The sequence below is a fragment of the Chiloscyllium plagiosum genome, unplaced genomic scaffold (assembly GCF_037043375.1).
Source record: "Chiloscyllium plagiosum isolate Xiang-an unplaced genomic scaffold, Cpla_swu_hap1 HiC_scaffold_4, whole genome shotgun sequence".
NCBI classification, from domain to species: domain Eukaryota; kingdom Metazoa; phylum Chordata; class Chondrichthyes; order Orectolobiformes; family Hemiscylliidae; genus Chiloscyllium; species Chiloscyllium plagiosum.
Window position 1 is genome coordinate 130,716,989 of NW_028270142.1, and position 12,127 is coordinate 130,729,115.

The 12,127-nt window shown below is 42.7% G+C and overlaps 1 protein-coding gene across 3 annotated transcripts in view; it reads left to right on the plus strand.

Moving 5' to 3' along the window:
• The window catches only part of mtcl1 (microtubule crosslinking factor 1), a 211,681-nt gene that overhangs the window by 19,909 nt on the left and 179,645 nt on the right, over nt 1-12,127 (plus strand). For all 3 annotated transcript variants that reach the window (XM_043687777.2, XM_043687778.2, XM_043687776.2), the window contains exon 2: nt 11,160-11,384. In XM_043687777.2, the coding sequence (XP_043543712.2) occupies nt 11,160-11,384 (225 nt within the window). The remainder of the gene's footprint in view (nt 1-11,159; nt 11,385-12,127) is intronic.

Consider the following 12,127-nt stretch of genomic DNA (forward strand, 5'->3'; position numbering starts at 1 on the left):
TGAAGAATATTCTTATCTTGCTGCTGATTTCTTTTGGCAATTGCCTTACAATAGTGGCCAAAAGCTACTGACCTGACTGCTGCTGTGTTTGAGACTACAATTTGTTCTGAAAGCTTCAGGACTTAACAAGACAGTTAGAAGACTGGCACGGAGCTTTTGAAGAAAAACACTTTTTTTTTACAGATTTTATTGGCTATAATTGTGTTGACTGTTTGCAGTAGAGTTTAAGTGATGTTTGCACAGAGTTAGTGATCTGTTGTAAGTCACAGTGCTTCTGATCGAGCAGAGCATTGGATTAACCTTTTTGAGAAGAGCCGCAGATTCACCAATGGTCATACGCAGCCCACTATAGAGTTCTGTTTTACATTGCTTACAATATGGGTGTTATTACAATAAAGGCAAAGAGTTCACTCTCTCTCTGACAGTCGGTGGTACCCAGGGAACTTGCACTGGTGCATCAGCCTTAGTTATAATGTTGTATATCATCGTTTAGAAATGACATGAAGTTAGGAGAGACAATAAGTTGCATAGATGGGAGGATGGGTGGAAGTAAGTGGCCATTATTTACAGTCTATAGATTGTATGGTTAGAGCTATGGATTCTGGGAATGTGAGTATAACTATGACAGAATGATTTTTAGATCTAGGTTTTATTATCACGTACTCAAGTAGTAAGAGTACTGTAAAAAGTGTAAAATATCACCACACACAGCGCCATTTTAGGTACAAAACACCTAGGGACAAAATCTTAATTTTAGAAGTAGTAAATAAGCGAATACTTTTAAAAATGTTCAGCACGACAGTTTTTTTAGCATAAAAGTAGAAAAATAAAGAAACAAAGTTTAAAAACTCAAACATTACAGTCCTTTCTTAAGCCATGGGCCTGCAGACTCTCCAAGCTGGGCTTGAGTTCAATATCAAGAATCTGAGAAAACAAGTGGGAATAATTTCCCTAATGGTGAGGGATTCGGAGCCACAGCAAGGGAATGTGGGTCTTCCTTGATAGACACTTCTAGAAGCTAGTGAACAGATACAAAAAAAGGCAAATGGAAAGTTGCAGATCATCAATCAGGGATTTGGATTCAAAAGTGAGAAAATGATGCCCTTTAGGTCTCTTCCATATCTTTCCCTTCTCATCCTAAACCTATGCTCTCGAGTTCTGGACTCCCTCATCCCAGGGAAAAGACTTTGTCTATTTACCCTATCCATGTCCCTCATGATTTTATCAACTCTATAAGGTCACCCCTAAGTCTCTGATGCTCCAGGGAAAACAGCCCCAGCCTATTCAACCTCTCCCTTTGGCTCAAATCCTCCAACCCTGGCAACATTCTTGTAAATTTTTTCTGAATCCTTTCAAGTTTGACAACATTTTTCTGATAGGAAGGAGACCAGAAATGCGCGCAATATTCCAAAAGTGGCCTAACCAATGTCCTGTACAGCTTCAACATGACCTCACAACTCCTGTACTCAATGCTCTGACCAATAAAGGAAAGCATATCAAATGCCTTCTTCACTATTGTATCTACCTGCGACTCTACTTTCAAGGAGCTATGAACCTGCACTCCAAGGTCTCTTTGTTCAGCAACACTCCCTCGGATCTTACCATTACTTAAGAGTGAAAGCAGGATTAGTGTTTTCACACAGTGTAGTGAAAATCTGGCATTTAGACTGCAAAAATAGTTGCTGATTTTGGATCAATTGGAATTATGAAGACTGAGGTGGGATTTGTTGCATTAGTGCATCTATCATCCCTTAGGTAGCCTTTTCAAGGTGTAAAGTGCTATTGATCTCTTTTATGATACTCATCAGAGCATAAATCTACAATGTTGAACATCTGAAGTACCATGTAAATCATGAATGAAGTGAACAACAGGAGATGAAACACACAACACCAGCAATTTCGCTACTGCCCATTGGACAAAAGGTTTATTCCTTTATTATTATCTCCTGTTTTCTGTAGCAGTAGCAGATTTTCAATTCTTCTCACTAATAACTTCTAGGAGAAAGTGAGGACTGCAGATGCTGGAGATCAGAGCTGAAAATGTGTTGCTGGAAAAGCGCAGCAGGTCAGGCAGCATCCAAGGAACAGGAGAATCGACATTTCGGGCATAAGCCCTTCTTCAGGCTCCTGAAGAAGGGCTTATGCCCGAAACGTCGATTCTCCTATTCCTTGGATGCTGCCTGACCTGCTGCGCTTTTCCAGCAACACATTTTCAGCACTAATAACTTCTAGCCTTGAACTGTCTATGCAACTTCTCCATATCTCAGTACAATGAATATACTTTGACTCGGCTCAGTGGTTAGCACTGCTACCTCACAGCACCAGGGTCCCAGGTTCGATTCCAGCACATTCTCCCCGTGTCTGTGTGGGTTTCCTCCGGGTGCTCTGGTTTCCTCTCACAGTCCAAAGATGTGCAGGTCAGGTGGATTGGCCATGCTAAATTGCCCATAGTGTTAGGTGCATTAGTCAGAGGGAAATGGGTCTGGGTGGGTTACTCTTTGGAAGGTCAGTGTGGACTGGTTGGGCCAAAGGGCCTGTTTTCACACTGTAGGGAATCGAATGTGGTCACAAAAACAGCAACTTGAATTTATGTAGCTACTTTAAGGTAGTAATACATTCTGAAGTGCTTCATAGGAGGGTTACTGAACAACATTTGACACTGAACTATATGATGGTAATAGGGGACCTGACAAAAAGTTTGGACAGAGTGATGTTTTAAGAAACATTATGAAGCAAAAGAGAGAGGTAGAATTATGTCGAGGTTTAAGGAGGGAATACCAAACCTTAGGGTGTTGGCAGCTGAATGATCATTATGATGGAGTGATTTAAAATACAAAGTGGGTAACAGGCTAGAAGTGGAAGGAACAGGGAGATCTCGGAGTTCTGGAGCTCGAGGAGTTTACTGCGAAATGGCCTTGGGGAGGGTTTATGAGACAGACAATGGACAGACTTGAAAACATGGATGAAAATTCTGAAATGAGAGATTGCCAGGCCAGACATTGAGACATGGGACACTCCATAGTGGTTCTAAAGCATGTCAGCTGCTCTGGTTGATTCTTGCACTCTGTCAGTGAACAGCAATTGCATCTGGAAAAGTTTGTGATCCCTTTTCCCACTAATTGTGGTGGAGTAATTGACCCGTAATTGCATGATTTGAGGAAACAGTAGTAATTTTTAAAGCTTCAAATCCAAGCCTGTGTCTTGTTAGAAGGAGACCCAGATTCTGGATTAGTGGTGCTGGAAAAGCACAGCAGTTCAGGCAGCATCCGAGGAGCAGGAAAATCGGCGTTTCGGCCAAAAGCCCTTCTGAAGGGCTTTTGCCCAAAACTTTGATTTTCCTGCTCCTCGGATGCTGCCTGAACTGCTGTGCTTTTCCAGCACCACTCTAATCCAGAATCTGGTTACCAGCATCTGCAGTCATTGTTTTTACCTAGAAGGAGACCCAGGAACTTGCTTGCAATGTTTTAAAAGAGCTTGCTATCACTGTTGTCAATAGCCCTTAAAGATGGAGGTACACTCAACATAGGCTGATGGAGTGATGGAATGTACATTGTTACTCGCAGATAATCTTGGACAGTTTAGCCATTCCTTCACAGCAGAGTTCATGATGGAGTGCAAGGTGTTTATCATGGGGGAAGAATAGAAGTGTAGTGAAATCATGTCAGGTCAAATGCAGAATACTCAAACTCCAACTGTGGCAAACTTGTCAGCCATTCTTACTGGGAGTCAGTGAGGTCTTCAGATGCTGGAGATCAGAGTTAAGAGTGTGTTGCTGGAAAGACACAGCAGGTCAGACAGTATCCAAGAAGCAGGAAAATCGACGTTTTGAGCCGGAGCCCTTCATATACAGAGAATTGTTTTTCATATCATGGTATTATTTGTTAAGTGAAGCTGTGGTAAAGCTTCGGCGGGGGCATGGTGGCTCAGTGGTTAGCACTGCTGCCTTACAGCGCCAGGGACTCTGGTTTGATTCCAGCCTCAAGCAACTGACTGTGTGGAGTTTGCACATTCTCCCCGTGTCTGCGTGGCTTTCCTCTGGGTGCTCCGATTTCCTCCCACAATCCAAAGATGTGCAGTTCAGGTGAATTGGCCATGCTAAATTGCCTACTGTATTAGGTGCATTAGCCAGGGGTAAATATAGGGTAGGGGAATAGGTCTGGGTGGTTTACTCTTTGGAGGGTCAGTGTGGACTTGTTGGGCCAAATGGCCTATTTCCATACTGTAGGAAATCTCATCTAATATAAATTTAATCAGGAATGAGGTCTGGCCCAAAACGTCCATTTTCCTGCTCCTCAGAAGCCTGCCTGACCTGCTGTGCTTTTCCAGCAACACACTGTCAGCCATTCTTACTGGCAGAGTAGTCTGTCCATTAGAGTAATGTCAGACTGAGGAGAGATTGAACAGTTGAGACATGTCCTGGTTAGAGTTTAGAAGGATGAGAGGCGAACTATTTGAGGTTTTTAAGATGATAAAGGGGATTGAAATAGTAGGTGCAGAGAGGATGTTCCCCTTTCTAGGGCAATTTAGAATGAGAGGTCAAAAGTTTAGGCTAAGGGGTTGCAGAATAAAAACAGATCAGGGGAAGTTACTTCTCTAAGGGTTGTGAATCTGTGGAATTCACTACCCCAGAGTGTAATAGACAGTGAATAAATTTAAGGAGGAGGTAGAGAGACAGATTTATAATTAGTTACGCATTATACAGTTAAGTGGAGTGGGCAGAAAAGTGGAGTTGAGGCCAAGATGAGCATATTAATTGGTGGAGCAGACTCGAGAGGCTGAATAGCCTAATATTGCTCAGTACTTTGTATTGTCTGGAGTGTGATGGAATACTCCCCACTTGCCAGAATGGGTGCAGCTTCACCCACCACTCAGGAAGCTTGACACTATCCAGGACAAAGTAGTCCCGTTGATCTGCACCACATCACCAGATGCAATTGCTGTTCACTGACAGAGTGCAAGAACCAACAAGTGCAGCTGGTATGGCTTTAGAAACACTAGGGAGTGTCCCAGGTTTCATTTTTAAAAATATCACATCCTGCACACTGGCATTGGCAGCAGTATGTAAATCTCAAGATATACTACAATAACTCAACAAGCCTTCTCTAACAGTGCCTTACTATAGCCTTTACCACTTAGAAATGCAGTATCTGCATGGAAACGCACAAGCTGCAAGCTCCTTACTAAGCCACTCACCGTCCTGACTTGGAAATATATTGCCAGTCCTTCAGTGTCACTGGGTCGAAAGCCGGGTACTCATTCCCTAATGACACTGTGGGCCTATAGCAACTACAGCGATTCATCTTTCTCCCACCTTCTAAGGGGCCATTAGGGATGGGCAGTAGCAATACCCACCATACTATGCGTGCATTTTAAAAATGTTTTGCTTGATCTAGTAGCAAGTTACTGTTCCTATTTCAGTGGGCTGTTGCAGAGAGTAGGAAGTTCAATTCTTCAGCTCTAACTTTCTGTAAAAGGGTTGGCTGGGGTTTGGAGGAGTTTTTAGTTGATGAGGTCAGATTTATGGTTGGTTTAGTTGTTGAAGTGTTACCCTGGCAAGTCCTGAGCCAGCAATTAGCTGTTGGATCATGTAGCCCAGCAACTGCTGACCTGAGTTGGGGTCAGTGATTCCAAGAGGACTGCTGTGTTAGGGCGGGTGTGGTGGAGGTGTAGAATTCAGCACAGAGTAATCACTGCTCACAGCATCAATCAGCAGCAGTGTAATTTGAGTTATTTGCTCTATAACCCTTGGAGTTGTGGGAGCAGTGAAGCCTGCTCTATGGCAAAGGATTGAAGATCCACTGCATGTAACATAAGCTTTTTTTTAATGGCAATTCTGAAATGGAAAGGATTTGACAGATTTCTCAAATGTAACTGCGGAATAATTTTCCCATAGACAAGAATGCTGTGTTTTAAGACTTGAGCCACAAGTTCTTTAACTTGTTTGAGTTGGTTAATGACTGATGTAGGAGGTGCAGGGTGGTCTCCAGAATGCTTGCTTTATCCCTGAGGAAAAAAATGGACGGTTTATCTTGATTGCTCCTACAGCGAACATTACTTTAGACTCAGAGTATTTTCCCTCCCACACCTCTACCAAGTAGCTGCGCTTGCTTCTAAAGGGAGTCCCTGAGCTGAAGAAGTTTAATGGAATCGGTGTTCGGTGTATTGGCTAAATCCAGGCACCATTTTTACTGCCAAACTGATGGGGATTCCTCATGTCAAATAAAACACTGTGGCAAATCACTTACAAACAGGAGGGTGGGCCTGATCTTATCTCCTTACATCTCACTCAAAGTGGGGAGAGCAACAAAAATCTGCTAAGAACATAGAACATATTGAGTCAGAATTTAACTTTTTAAAAGTCAACATGAGAACTTACTATGCTGCTCAGAGTCACAAGAGGCAACTCTAGTCATTTAGCTTTCAAATGATGTCACCACAGCTAAGAACACTTACATCAGAGAAGGGCAAATAGCTTAGAAGAGGGAGGATTCTTTTGTTTCAATCAATGGTATGAAGTAAAGGTAAAGTCACCATAGTCATACTGGACAATTGGGCCACTCTCTCATTAGAGAGAGATGACTGGAGATGGTTTGACCGGAGGCAGGGAGTGCGGTTGAGAAAGTGGGCACTTCATGGTAACCTCAGCCGTTGCGGGAATTGAACTCACACTGTTGGCATCACTTGGCATTGTGAATCAGCCATCTGAACCAACTGCTCCTCCCACAAACAATGGTCTTGTGAACAGTCATATCAAAGGATGCACGTTTCATCAAATCAACAATATTTCACCGCAGTCGCTTTAGAGGTATCAGCACATAGAAACAAGAACAGCAGACCAAGGAGCATTTGTTTTCCAATCTCCACAGATGTTGCCTGTCTTGTTTCAGGCAACTGTTATCTTTATTTCAAGTTTCATTTTTCTTTATTTACTTCATAACATGCAAAAAAGATAACAGCTGCTCAAAGTACACCCTCCTCTGACTTAGAAATATATCAGCATTGCTCAGAGTCCCAGAGCCTGCTCTGTAACAGTACTATCAATTATATCTACACCACATGGACTGCAAACACCCAAGAGAGTAGCTCACCACCACCTTTTCTAGGGTACTGAGGGATAGGCAGTAAATGTTTGCAATGCTGGTGATGCCTACATTCTGTAAAAGAATATATTAAAAACACAATACCTGACCATGTGATGCTAATATGACACCACCTCTTCTTCCAAGTATGTCAGAACAACTAATAATCAGTAACTGCCTGCAATTTCATTTTAAATTGTATCTTTCAGACATATGTGCTTGTACCATGTGAGACTCCATTATCTTCAGTTAGTGCTGAGACATTCTCACAATCGCTGCCTTTTGTACAACTTTAGGAGCAAAAGTTACAGTTTTAATATCGAGTTCCCGCTGCCTTTTGTACAACTTTAGGAGCAAAAGTTACAGTTTTAATATCGAGTTCAAGTTACAGCAATGATGGGTGACTTCAATGTGCATGTAAGAATAGGATAAGTGAGTATGAAAGCAAGCTATCAAGAACATAAAGGTGGAATGTAGTGGAAAAAAAGATTAGCGAGGATAAGTCTGGCCCAATGCAGGTGGCAGAAGGAGAATTGTAGTGGAGATCAGAAAATGGAAGAGAAAGTAAATGGTTACTTTGTATCTGGCTTCACAGAGGAAGTATCAAACCTTTTGCCAGAAATACTAAGCAACTGAGGGACTTGTGTTAATGAGCTGCTAAAGGAAATTAGTATCAGTGAAGTGGTAGTATTTGGAAAATTAACTTAATTATTAACTTCTGAGCCAAATAAGCTTAATTCTCAGAAGTAGCAATAGAGAGGGTGGCACGGTGGCTCAGTGGTTAGCTCTGCTGCCTCACAGCATGAAGGAGCTGGGTTTGATTCCAGTCTTGGGCGCCGGTCTGTGTGGAGTTTGCACGTTCTCCCCATGTCTGTGTGGGTTTCCTCTGGGTGCTCTGGTTTCCTACCACAATCCAAAGATGCGCAGGTTAGGCGAATTGGCCAGACTAAATTGCTCATAGTGTTCTGGGATGTGTAGGTTAGGTGCACTAGTCAGGGGTAAATGTAGAATAATGGGGAATGAGTTTGGGTGGGTTACCCTTCGGAGGGTTGGTGTGGACTTGTTGGGCCGAAGGGCCTGTTTCCACACTGTAGGGATTCTAAGATAGTGAGTGCTTTGACGGTTCCCTTTAGCAATTTTTAACTTCGAGTAAGATTCGTATTGACTGGAATATGGAAAATGTAACGTCATTATTTAAAAAGAATGGGAGAGTGGAATTGTAGGCTTGTTAGCTTGTTTATCAGTTGTAGGGAAATGTTAGAAGCTGTTATAAAGGATTTGACAACAGAATGTTTGGGAAAGCATAGCAAACTGGACATGGTCAATGTGAATTTATTAAAGGAAACAGACAAACTTGTCATAGTTTTTTGAGGAAATTGCTTGTAGCACAGACAAAGGAAAACCTCCACTGAATATGATATGTTTGTACTTTCAGAAAGCCTTAGATAAGGTCCCGCACCGGACATTACTAAATAAAATCAAAGCACTTGGGATTGGGGAAAATGTAACAGGATGGTTTGAGAATGGGTGAGCAGTCAGGAAGCAAAGATAGGAATCTTTCTCAGGATTGTGGGGTACTGCAAGGTCCACCACAACTATCACAACTGTTCACAATTTATGTAAAATATCATGACACGGGAACCAATTGTAATATTTCCAGTTTGCTGATGATACCAAACTGGTTGGGAACGGAAGTGCGAGGAGGGGGCAAGGATGCTTCAAAAGGACTTTGACAGACTATGTGATTGAACAAGAACACGGCAGATGGGATGTAATAAGTATGAAGTTTAATCATTTTTGTAGAGAAAACAGGCACATTATTTTAGAATTGGTGAGCAATTGGGAATTGTGGATGTCCAAAGGGATCTGGATGTCCTTGTAAACTCTACTTTGCAGGTACAGCAGGAATTAAGACAAATGGAAACTTGACATTCATTTCAAAGGGACTTGAGTACAGAAGTAAAGGTGTTTTTTGTTGCAGTTATGTAGAACCTTGGTGAGACCTCCCTGGAGGATTGTATCCCGTTTTGATCTCCTTATCTAATGTAGGATGTACTTGCCACAGAGGCAGTGCAATGGAGGTTTACCAGATTAATCTCAGGGATGGCAGGATTGCTGTATGAGGAGAGATTGGAGGAAACTGGATTTGTATTCTCCAGAGCTTTTTGAAGAGTAACCTCACTGAGACTCTCACAATTCTTCCAGGACATGAGAAAGTGGATAAGGATAGCGTGCCTCTCCATGGATGGTGGTGCTAGAATCGGGGACATAATTTTAGGACAAGCAGCAGACCATTTAGGACTGAGATATGCAGCAACACTTTCACTCAGAGGTTGGGGAAATCTTTTAGCATTCTCTAACCCAGAAGGCTGTGGAAGCTCAATCATTGAGCAGGTTCAAGACCGAACTTAGTAAGTTTCTGGAAATTAATGACATTAAGGCATTGGGTGTGGGAAATACATGGACTGAGGGAAATCACAGAGGAGCCCTCCTCCCCCACACCACCCTAACCTGGTTTCTCCCAGATGTATGTGGTCTGAGCGCAGGATTCTCCAGAGTGTGTGGGCAGTCTACCCAATTCACCCCACCGTAGGGAAGGTTCTGTTGTGACTTTTGGAGAAGAGACAATGAGGAAATGATCAGCCTTGATTGAGAGTAGCAGGACTGGCCCAGTGGGCTGAATGGTTTCCTCTTCTTCCTGTATTCCCTGACTAGTCCAATGCCCTGCAAGAGAACACGGGTAACTCCAGGAGGTCACCCTTCAACTTGAGTTAGGGCCAAAATGTTATAGTGATTCCATGGTCTGGTTCTGGTGGTAGACTACAATGGCTATGTCCAGTTGACACTACATTCCAGAGTCCTGGGGAATTTTGAAGTCCTGGTTGTTCAGAGGTTGGATTGAAACTAAAATTTTTTTGGGGGGGAGAACAATGTGATGGCATTGATTACATCCACCATATTTGATTTATATGTTAGAAATGCTTGGTTTCCGATGTGAGCAAAACCAGGGGATATTTTACAGAACACAGGAACTGTATTGTTTTGTAAACATCCAAAATATAGATTTAAAACAGTCTACTTTTCAAAGTAGATTAAAATCTTACTTCACCACCGGTAATGGGATTGCTTATTTCAAAAACAGTCCAGCCCCTTCTCAAACTTTGTTGTTTAAAATGAAGTTGAGCTCCTCCATTAATGGGACTTGGGCATCATCAGTGCTGGTCAAAACATTCAGACTTAAATCTGTCAATGCCAAATTGGCAATCCTACTTCGGGAGCATGAATGGTGTGTGAGAGATGGTAATGGCATGTTGAAGTGGCAGCTGTTCCTTTGGTGTTGAGATTAATGTATTAATTGTTGGGACAGAATTGGGAGAGCTTAGCTCTGCAGCTGGTCTCTGCAGATGTTGTGTTTAAAATCAAACAAAAAATCTTCCATCCTTCTCTCAACACTGAATCCTCTCACGTTAATGAGTGCAAGGTTCACATGAAAGCAAACGCTCAACAAGAAACACAAGACTTCTCTTCATTTGTGGAGGTCTTTATCATGCAAGTGGGAAGGGTGAGATTTGTAAAATTGATTTTGTTTTTGATTTACTTAAAGTTTTGTTGCCCCTCTTTCCAAGAGATACTTTTCTGAGTTGAATTTCCCCTTTCCTCTCTCTTCCTATTTGTTGTCTGTGCCCTGATCTGTATAGTCATGAGGACAGGTGCCCCCATCTGCTTCCAGTGCCCCAGCCAACAGAAGATGCCAGCAGGAGAATAACTCACTGGTCCTATTTTGCCTCCACTGGAAGATACTGCAGTGTTCTATCATCAGTGGGAAACCGTGAGGCCCGAGTCAGCACCTGTCCCCCACCCACCTCACTTTCACTGCCCACACACACACACACCAGATTGACATTGCTATACCAACACTCACTACCATCCCACAGTGTGCACTGATCTTCACTGAATATCTGCAGTCTGCATGTTGCCCTTTCACTCCTCGTCCATTGTTAATGCAACACTGGAAGGCTGTGGCGAATGTTGTGCCTAACCTGTTGCTAATTTGTGCTGTGTGCATGATTTAAAATGCAGGATGAGCTGGATGAGCTACGGTCGGAAATGGAAGAAATGCGGGACAGCTATCTGGAGGAGGATGTATACCAGCTGCAGGAACTCCGCAGAGAGTTGGATCGAGCCAACAAGAACTGCCGCATCCTGCAGTACCGCCTCAGGAAAGCAGAGCAGAAAAGCCTGAAAGTTGCTCAGACTGGCCAGGTTGATGGTGAGCTGATAAGGAACTTGGAACAAGATCTGAAGGTAAGGCGGATCCCTTGGCACACCGTGCCTGCTCAATTCACTAACCCTTATTCTGATCGCTGAGGGGAAACTGTGAACCAACAATAACCACATTTATCACACAACCCAGCATGATGGTCTACAGAAGCTGCGTCATTAAGTACATTGAAGGTTGAGATAGACTGATTTATAATCAGTCAGGGAATCAAAGGTTATTGAAGATGAGGGAGCAAAGTGGAGTTGAGAATGATCAGATCAGTCATGATCTCATGGAATAATGGAATGAACTCAATGGGCTGAATGGCCTACTTGTATTTCTATGACTTCCCCAAATGAGGAAATGAACAATAAGAGCTCACTTTGTGTAATTTTCATCTTAAAAAAAAGTTAGAACTAACACCATGAATAAGTAGAAATTAACAGGCAAATGATACTTCAAGTAAAAATAGCTGATAGAACAAAAGTATGTCTCATGTAATCACAAATACTGAATCACTCCCCACACAAGTGTGGCAATCTCAATTCTCACAACTCAGCCTTTAGTACACAGGACCTCTGACCTTCTTTGCCAATTCATTTAGCCCTTGAGTCATATTCACCAGCAGCTGTATTCCATCGGAGCGCTCTGGTATGGTTAACACCAACAGGATACTCGTCAATCTCTGAACTCTCCCTTATGTGGCCTGAGAGTGTCTCAGAGGTTCTTACATGACTTTCCAGGTTTAACACCTTTCTAGCCAACTTGCACAACAGCTCCAAGAGCT